This window comes from Lytechinus variegatus, chromosome 6, assembly GCF_018143015.1.
Source record: "Lytechinus variegatus isolate NC3 chromosome 6, Lvar_3.0, whole genome shotgun sequence".
In the NCBI taxonomy this organism is placed as follows: Eukaryota; Metazoa; Echinodermata; class Echinoidea; order Temnopleuroida; family Toxopneustidae; genus Lytechinus; species Lytechinus variegatus.
The window spans coordinates 41,830,939-41,841,553 of NC_054745.1; the positions used below are offsets into that span (position 1 = coordinate 41,830,939).

Below are 10,615 nucleotides of genomic sequence, written 5' to 3' on the forward strand. Positions count from 1 at the left end.
AGTTAAACAGACTATTTCTTGTTTCATGCCCGTGAATATTAGATGACCGTGTAAAGTTTTTTGATATGTAATGATATTCGTTTGAATAGAAAATTTTATGAACATGGTGAAGTATAAGTTGTTGCGACCTCAAGTCTATGCGAAGAAGGCCAGCTTTTTCGATTTCATTCTTCCCAACATGTGTTCTTGGGTGTAAGCAAGTAATAAATCTAACAATCTTATTTTGAATAATTCTAAACTTTTTTTGATCAACCTTTCCAAGACTGCAGTACCATGCTGCATTAGCATAATCAAATAAACACTGTATTAATGAAAAGCTTAAAATGCGTCTGGATTTCGTATTCATGCAATTTTGATACCGGTATAGAAATTTCAAGCGAGCATTAGCTTTTTTGACAATAGAGTCAACCATAGATGTACATGAGAGATCACTATTTAATATCAGGCCTAAATACTTCACGGAATTCTGTCTCTTAATTAATTGATTGTTATAGTATATATTGAAATCATCTGTATGCTTAGACCTAGCCCGCGAACAAAACAAAATACTTTCGGTCTTACCAACATGTAAGCTAAGCTTATTATCTGTCATCCATTTAACACAATTTGATAATTCTAAGCTAAGTTTTTCACCGATCAGCTTAGGACTTGTATCAGAATAGAGTAAAACACTGTCGTCTGCATATAAAAGTAATTTACTTTCATTAACACAAATATCATTGATATAGCACATAAAAAGAATGGGACCTAATATGCTCCCCTGAGGAACTCCACACTTTATAGGCATAGAATATGAGAGTACATTTTGCATGGATACCACTTGGCGGCGATTTGTCAAGTAAGACCTAAACCAATTCAAACATGCTAAATTCAAACCCATCACTTCTAATTTCTTTAAGAGTATTTCATGATTAACCGTATCGAATGCTTTTTGTAAGTCAAGAAGAACCATTCCAACATAACGGCCTTCGGAAATTTCATTCCTAACAAAATCCAACAAGTGAATTAAACATGTTTCAGTAGAATAACCATTCCTAAAACCAGACTGAAATTCATAAATGATTTTGTATTCTTTAAAGCATTTCTGTTACTATTGTTATTACTGTTTGTAGTAACTCATAATGAGGATACATATGTACGAGTGCCGAGAGTGAGCTGAAATTTCGTTATATTCTGACCTGAAAACTTGATATTGTAAGCGTTTCTGGTACCAATTATTAAGATTTGTATCTAAAAGAAGAATAGATGCGAGCGCGGAGCGCGAGCTGAAAATTTTGATATTTCGATCTGAAAAAATGACATGGACGTTTTTGACAAAGAGCAAGATATAATCATATCCAAGAAAAGATGATTGCTTATCGGAGCAGGAGTTCTTTTGAGGCTTATAACTGAAAACGGGACATTTACATTCACCTATTTAATCATGAAAAGTATGGGTTTTTGCTACAGAAATGATGCGAGCGCGAAGCGCGAGCTGAAAATTTTTGTATTCCAATCTGAAAAGCGGACATTTTGAGCACGATTTTAAATAAAGAACGAGTTGTGTATTTCCATCTCGCTTGCTGAACATTACAATCTTGTTTTTTTAATGCATATCCGGAATTATTGGGGGGGGGGCAAAATGATATGTTTGCCCCCCAATATTTTCATTGGTGGGGCGATCGACCCCCCCCCCCCCCAGGATCGACGCCTCTGTCTGCGCATGATCAGAGGATGGTTATTTGTACCAAAATGACATAGGGGGTTAAAACCTTATGAGCTAAGCACCGATTTTGATGTCTTGATTATTCATATATTCTTTTGAATTGTGTTTTTCATTTATATCCAAAAACAACAATTCGTCCACGTACGACTGGTATTTCACAGTTTGCCAAGTACATTGTGCAACATTCTATGATATGCATTCAAAGTAAGATATAGCAAGTCAAATATCGCTAAATATCAAAAGGAAGACATCTTATCAGTGTCACATGGAGACTCAAATAATAAAGATTCAACACATGCCATTTACCATAATGAACAATCATCAGGGTTTATTTAGCACAATTAGCATTAAGTGAATATATTGTCTCACTATCCATACATTATATACCTCACTCCAACAATGATGGGATTAGGCCCTGAATTAGCCTATCTATCCTTCACCATTTGGAATATAACTCTAGTACCTGTAGGAATGTTTAGATATCACTTGAGTACATAATTATTTCTCATACCATCCTGCACTGTTAGTCAACTTTCAATTCGAATATCATAAGTTCTCTACACCCTTACTAATCATAGTGAGTTGTGACGGACACCAGAACTGTGTCGAGTTTGAACTCCTACAAACAACTTCCACAATCAGCTTCTACAATATGTTCAGTGCACGAACTCAATACATAGGCCTACTGGGCTACTCGCCATTCAACAATGAAAACATCGACAAAAACACATGTCTTTTCTGAAAATCAGTTTAGGTTTTCTTCACAAGATTGCCATCCTTTCTCTGTATAACAGTTTCATTTCAAGCATTATCTCGCTTTGATACAGCTCACCAGTTCAACGATTGATGACAGTCGGCCTGCAAATCGAAGGTTTGGAACTGCTGTGCGGTGACTTTACTTCGATGTAGTTCAAACCGCCAACTCAGTCATCCAGATTGTGTATTTCGTCCTAAGTCCCAAGATCACGTGCCATCGATGGCTTGAGTTTTACAGGCTTGAAAAAGGTGTTAAGTTACACTGATGTAACAGGCTAACTCTTCTGCCTTTGGATTATAAAAATAGGTAGCTCTTGCATAATCTTAGCAAGTTCAGGAAGAAAAGTAAAACAAATTATCTTCAACTGTGTTTTTCAGAGCAGCCAAATTCGACTCTCCCTTCCTCATGGCGTTCAAGTTGAGGTGTGTCCACTCTCTGTACACCAGCAAGCCACATACAATGTATAAAACCCAATTAAGTGCATTGCTATGTCTCCTATTCAAAAGCCAAAATGCTAAACCAAGACAGGTATGTCTTGCACGGCTGAATAACTCCTCACCATCAATGGCACACTCAATAGATTCTCTCTCTCTCTCTCTCTCTCACTGACTTTGATTCAAAGATATTGCATTTTCAACGTGACATTTCACTCCCCTTCCAAGAAAATGCATATCTCTTGAAAGTAAATTTCTGACATTTTTTTTTTTGTTAATTTTGTTTTCTGGTTGTGTTAAACAAAAAAAAATTATATATATATATACACATATCAATCTCATTCACAGCAATTACTTTTATTTGCTAATCTTTCTCACTTTTTTTTTGTTCTTTTACTCTGCGCGGCTCAAAAAATCAGCTCCAACGTTTTCGACGCCTTTGATTGCTTCAATGCGAAAACGGTATGGTTGTAGCGCAAGTGCCCAGCGCATGATTCTGCCATTCGCCACTTTTGCGCTTTGCATATAAGCTAGAGGGTGGTGATCTGTTTCGAGTACGAATTCTTTGCCATATAGGTAGGTTTCAAACTTTTTAATGGCCCATACGATTCCTAGACATTCCCGTTCGATAACAGAATATGCTCTCTCTCTTGGGAGCAGCTTTCGACTTGCATAAGCCACTGGAAACTTCTCATTTTCCTCTGTCTGTAGAAGAACTGCGCCCAATCCAGAATCTGAGGCATCTGTTCTGAGAATAAAATTCTTACTCAAATCTGGAAGATGTAATATGGGAGGGTTGGCCAACTTTGTCTTCAGTGCGTGGAAGGCATTCTCTTGACTTGTCTCCCATCTGATGATATTTGGTTCCAGCTTCTTGGTCTTATCTGTAAGGGGAACAGCAATAGCAGCATAATTAGGAATGAATTTTCGATAGTAATTCATCATACCGAGAAAGGATCTAAGTTGTTTCTTAGTCTTTGGCTGTTTCACCTCTTGTATGGCTGTTACTTTCTCAGGTCGCGGTGCAACTTGTCCATGTCCAATTACATGTCCAAGGAACTCCACACTTTCATGACCAATATAACACTTACTTGGCCTGGCAGTCAACTTGGCGGCTCTAATCCTCGACAACAGCTCAGTGAGAGTTTCCAAATGTTGTTGCCAAGACGTTGAATAGACGAGGATGTCATCTATATAGTTTAGCGCACCTTCTAAACCATCAAGGAGTTTTCTCATGATGCGACTAAATGAGGCAGGGGCATTAACCAATCCAAAGGGCATTACCCTGAACTGGAAGAGACCGTCTGGTGTTATGAAAGCAGTAAGGGATTTAGACTCTGACTCCATAGGAATTTGCCAATAACCTTTACTTAGATCAACTTTGGTAAAGTACTTGCCTTTTGCGATTCTTGTAAAGAGCTCTTCCTGGTCAGGAACTGGTTCTGCATCAAACTTGGTAACTTTATTCAGCTTACGAAAATCAACACAAAACCTATTTGTACCATCCGGCTTTTTAACGATCACTATGGGTGATGCATATGGACTGTTTGAGGGTTCAATAACATTGAGTGACAGCATTGTTTTAACCTCCTTCTTTACTGTATCTCTGAGGGCATGAGGAATTGGGTATGGTTTACCTTTCGGCAACTCTCGTTGTTTTAACTCAATGGTGTGTTGGCCAAGTGAAGTACAACCAGGGATATCAGTGAGTATGTCTTGGAATTCTGTCAAAAGAGCTTTCACTTGATTGGTTTGAGAAGGAAGGAGTTTTTCATTAATCTTAACATCTTCTGCAGATTCCGTGGCTCCTATAGGATAAGGTTGAAGGAGAGAAGTGTTAGACATGTATTCCTGATTTTCTGAGGTGGTATCAGAGGAAAGGTTTTCATCCTCAATCACAGCAGCACAGACATTGACTGTGTCTTCGTTACTGAGGGCACTTACCTCTTCTCGGGGATAGTATTTCTTTAGCAAGTTGATGTGAAAGATCTTTGATTTCCCACTGAGATCAATGCGATAATCTGTGGTACTCACTTTATCGACCACCAGAAATGGGCCCTTCCATTGTAATAGAAGTTTATTTCTATCGGTAGGGAGTAAAAGAAGGACTTGGTCACCTACCTGAAACTCTCGATGCTTGGCGTTTCGGTTGTAGTACCTTTCATATCTAGTTGACGACTTCTGTAGTTCTTCGTGGGCATTGCGACATGTTTCATCTAATCTATTTTTTAGATCAAGAACATATTGGTAAGTTGTTTTTGTTTCTGCTGTATCAACTTCCCCTGTCCACAATTCACGAAGTATTGCTATGGGGCCTCTGACCTTTCTCCCATATAGGAGCTCGAAGGGGGAGTATCCCATGCTCTCTTGAGGGGCTTCTCGAACTGCAAAGAGAAGGGGTTCAATATAACGGTCCCAGTTAGTAGGGTTTTCTGCACACATTCTTTTGAGCATTTGTTTAAGTGTGCCATTGAACCTTTCAACGAGACCGTTCGCTGCGGGGTGATACGGGGATGTTGTGAATTGTTTGACAGATAACAGTTTACTTACTTGCTTCATGACTTCGGAGGTAAACTGAGATCCCTGGTCTGTTAGCATTTCTTTTGGGATTCCTACACGAGTAAAGATACTCACTAATGCCTCTGCTACTCGTTCTGCTTCAATATTTTGCAATGGGATGGCCTCTGGGTACCTGGTGGCATAATCAATAACGGTAAGTATGTATCTATTCTTCTGTTCAGTTACCGGGTGAATTGGGCCCACGATGTCTACGGCAATCCTCTCGAATGGTACCTCAATGAGAGGCATCTTACCAAGGGGTACTTTCGGAACTCTACCTTTTGAAATGGTTCTTTGACATACATCGCATGACCTGCAAAATCTAGTTATGTCTGTTGTAATACCAGGCCAGAAAAAATTGGTAAGTACCTTTTGAAGTGTTTTCTTTGCACCTTGATGTCCTCCAAGCAGAGCCTCGTGGGCAATTTGCATGACCTGTCTACGATATGGTTTAGGGACGACGATTTGAGTGAAAATGTGACCTTCTTCAACCTTGGGTGAATGAAATTTACGATGCAATATGTCATTGTGGAAATAAAAAGATGAAGTGCCATTATGGCGAGTTACCTTTTCATCTTGACTGCTGGCCAATTCTCTAGCACGGTTCAATGTGGGATCCTCTTGCTGGGCAGTCTTCAGCATCTGTGGGGTGACAATATTCTCAAATGGCTTGGGAGTCTTTAATGCCCGGTATGGCTTCTCTCGGCCCCTTCGTTGAGCTCTTGTCTCCACGGCACATATTCCATGGAATTCAGGTGACCAGGATAGGTCTGGGTCATCTGCTGCTCGAACACCTGTAATATTTCCCAAAATGAGATCATATAAAGGATTTTGCATGCAAACCGCCTCAACTCTGCCTGTGAAGTAAGGGGTATCAACGTCAACAATTGCGAGGGGAAACTTCTTTACGGTACGATCAATGAGTATGCATGTTATTAATCTCCCTGTCATTTCACTTGGCTTTACGAGATTTTGTTTTACCACAACACCACTACACCCGCTATCCCTAAGAACCGATGCCTTATTAGTCCCAACAAAACCCTGTGAAACTGGCATTTTACTCATGATAAAACTCTTGCTAGTACAAGCTGCACTAAGTATAGGGAATGTATGACCACAATCGAGTTTCACGTGATCTGTACGTATTTCATCACTAGTTTCAGAGTTGGGCATTTGAATCATCATGCCATCAATACATTTGCAAGTGTATGATCCTTGAGTACTTACCTCTGAGTCATGAGGTGTCCATTCTTGGTGATTAGCTCCTGGTATGGCTGTCTCTTCTGCTGTCATCAACCCTGCTGCTTTTGTAGAGGTAAAACGGCAGTCCTTAGCGTAGTGGCCTGTTTTACGACAAAGGTAACAAAGGGGCTGCTTGGGGGCACTAGTTGGACAATTCCTTGCGAGATGACCTATTTGGTGACAATTGAAGCAAGTTTTTTGTTTGTTATTTTCTTGGAAAGATTTAGCTTGGGATGAAAGCGGCTTACCTTCGTTTCTCTTTGAGGTACCAGGCTGCATAGGCTGTCTTGGAGGAAACTGTGTTTTAAAATACCCACCTCTTGCGTCAAGGTAGTGATCTACCAGGGTTACTGTCTGTTGCATGGTTGTTGGTTGTCGTTCCTTCAGGAAGATTACAAGATCTCGATGACAGCCTTCAATGTACTGACCTCTAAGAATTAGGTCCTTGAGATCCTGAAATGTCAATTTGATACCTGCAAGTTCAATCCACCTATCAAGGTAGTTTTCCATTCGGGTAGCATATTGATGTCCCGTCTCTCCTGTGCGCGGTTTTCCTGTAACAAATTTTGATCTAAATCCATCTTCAGTTAAGTGAAATCTTTTCAAAAGGGCATTCTTCAATATTTTGAAGTTGTTTCCATCATCACAAGACAACTGAGTAAATACCTCTAACGCACTACCTGTAAGCAAAGTACTCAGATTTATGGCCCAGTCAGTTTCAGGCCAATTTTGACTTTTGGCATATCTTTCAAACCTTTGGAGGTAAGAATCAATGTCATCCCTCTCTTCATAGAAAGTAGGCAGTTTCGGCGCTTTCGCTTTGTTAGCTACAACCTGTGAAAGGTTCATTTCAGAACCATTACTTTCGCGGGCAGTGCGCTTTTCGCGTTCTATCTCTAGCTGTAGCTCTGCCACTTCCTTTTCTCTCCTTTTCAATTCGAGCTGTTCTGCTCTCTCATCTCTTGCTCTTTTCTGTTCCGCCGTCACAAATGACTTTAAATCGTTCCCACTCAATCCAAACTTTTCCCCTACTTCAATCAACTTACTCAAATCCATGTTATGCCTGTTATATACGCTCTCTGACTTTACATAGGTTACTATTATCAAAATTAAAATTTGCGAGAGGTCCCTGAACTTTTTTGAGAACATTGTAAGAATCTAAAACCATGTGACCATAAATGGCATTTTATGTCTCCCGGACAAGCCCCCAGAAATGTCACATGGAGACTCAAATAATAAAGATTCAACACATGCCATTTACCATAATGAACAATCATCAGGGTTTATTTAGCACAATTAGCATTAAGTGAATATATTGTCTCACTATCCATACATTATATACCTCACTCCAACAATGATGGGATTAGGCCCTGAATTAGCCTATCTATCCTTCACCATTTGGAATATAACTCTAGTACCTGTAGGAATGTTTAGATATCACTTGAGTACATAATTATTTCTCATACCATCCTGCACTGTTAGTCAACTTTCAATTCGAATATCATAAGTTCTCTACACCCTTACTAATCATAGTGAGTTGTGACGGACACCAGAACTGTGTCGAGTTTGAACTCCTACAAACAACTTCCACAATCAGCTTCTACAATATGTTCAGTGCACGAACTCAATACATAGGCCTACTGGGCTACTCGCCATTCAACAATGAAAACATCGACAAAAACACATGTCTTTTCTGAAAATCAGTTTAGGTTTTCTTCACAAGATTGCCATCCTTTCTCTGTATAACAGTTTCATTTCAAGCATTATCTCGCTTTGATACAGCTCACCAGTTCAACGATTGATGACAGTCGGCCTGCAAATCGAAGGTTTGGAACTGCTGTGCGGTGACTTTACTTCGATGTAGTTCAAACCGCCAACTCAGTCATCCAGATTGTGTATTTCGTCCTAAGTCCCAAGATCACGTGCCATCTACATTTTGAGAATGCACATAACATATTCTCTAGTATGCATTCATTTATTTTATACACGTGCAGAATACAAATGACATACATAACTTCATATTCAGTTAACAATTACTGACATGCATTGTCTTTAACATTATATGAAGCATTATTTGCTGATTTTAGTACATTTCAAGTTCGAATTGTTACAAATCAAATACAATACTCTACCATGGTCTAGCACAGTTCAGCCATGTCTTTAAAGCATTTGAAAATAACTTAATTATAGTAGCTGAATTACAAAAGTTTCATTCGCTTACCGATGGCTTGAGTTTCACAGGCTTGAAAAAAGTGTTAAGTTACACTGATGTAACAGGCTAACTCTTCTGCCTTTGGATTATAAAAATAGGTAGCTCTTGCATAATCTTAGCAAGTTCAGGAAGAAAAGTAAAACAAATTATCTTCAACTGTGTTTTTCAGAGCAGCCAAATTCGACTCTCCCTTCCTCATGGCGTTCAAGTTGAGGTGTGTCCACTCTCTGTACACCAGCAAGCCACATACAATGTATAAAACCCAATTAAGTGCATTGCTATGTCTCCTATTCAAAAGCCAAAATGCTAAACCAAGACAGGTATGTCTTGCACGGCTGAATAACTCCTCACCATCAATGGCACACTCAATAGATTCTCTCTCTCTCTCTCTCTCTCACTGACTTTGATTCAAAGATATTGCATTTTCAACGTGACAATCAGGCAAACCTTATCTCGTTTGATTTATCTAGGATCCAACGACTGGTTTTTGGCGTAGAGCATCATTGGAGGTCCCCTCTGATCGTAGGAATATGTTTGCGTTTACCTTGATCGTCCAAGATGAAATCTCAGGAGCCTTTGTGGCTATAGATGACTTCAATGCAAGGAACAGTCAATGTGGCAGTCAGCTAGGTATATATTCTAATAATAATACATAAGATTTATATAGCGCACTTTCCATCTTGATAGGATGCTCAAGGCGCTTCAGACCTGAACAACAAAATCTACATATACATGTCTTAATAATAAGCTAGTGTCTATCAATAAACACTTTTATACAAGTATGTTTTCAGGTTGCCCTTGAAGGTGGTCGCTGAAGTCTGGGTTTTCAAACTGTGTGGGAGAGAATTCCACAGGCTAGTTTCTGCATGAGCAAAGGCCCGCTTCCCGGATGATTTCCTAGCAACTGGAATTTGGAAGAAATTAGATGATGAGGATCGTAAATTTCTTGAGGGTGAAACATTTTAAGAGCGGTATCAAATTAAATTCCATAATCCAAATATAATATTTAGGTCCTGAATCTATATAAGGCAAGTCTATAATACTCCGTTTCTGTAATGTAGAGCGTTTCTATTGTACAACCTAAATTTGAAATATGTAGGAGTCGTCGTGGTCTAGTGGCTGTGACTCTCGTCTTTAAATCTGGGGGACGCGAAATCGATTCCTAACCATGGAGTGTTTTCCTTCAGCAAAGAAAACAAATTTTCCAAACGGTGCTGCACGTAACCAGTGGCTACTCTAGATAAAATTATTAACGTTATTATCAGTATTATCATTATTTTTATTATTATCATTGCTAAAAAAATACACACATAATATGACCGAAATATAGTTTTTTTGTTCTTTTTTTCGAAGTCCACATATCCTAGGCCAACCTTATGTTTAATGGGCTATACCGCTACAATATAAACAACCAAATACTGATTTTTCTGTAAATTGAATTGCTTCTTGTTTGATTTTGAATAAAATCTTTCTATGAAATAAAACAAATGATATAGCAAGTTGTCATCAAAACAATCGCAATGGTCATAGAAATTGGCCTACCTATATGTCGTTTTAATCTACCATAAATGTGTTCAGGTTCGTGTGATTTCGAAGTGGATACATGTGACTGGACGAACACACAGATGGGTGATGAGTCAGACTGGCGAAGGTATAGTGGTTCTACGGACAATGTTGGAAGTGGTCCAGACTTTGACCATACCACC

At 39.1% G+C, this 10,615-nt stretch overlaps 1 protein-coding gene across 1 annotated transcript in view; it reads left to right on the forward strand.

Moving 5' to 3' along the window:
* LOC121417840 (MAM and LDL-receptor class A domain-containing protein 1-like) overlaps nt 1–2,598 on the forward strand; it is a 29,004-nt gene extending 26,406 nt beyond the window's left edge. The window contains exon 20 of the mRNA XM_041611572.1: nt 2,533–2,598. Within this exon, the coding sequence (XP_041467506.1) occupies nt 2,533–2,598 (66 nt within the window). The remainder of the gene's footprint in view (nt 1–2,532) is intronic.
* Nucleotides 2,599–10,615: the final 8,017 nt, after the last annotated feature.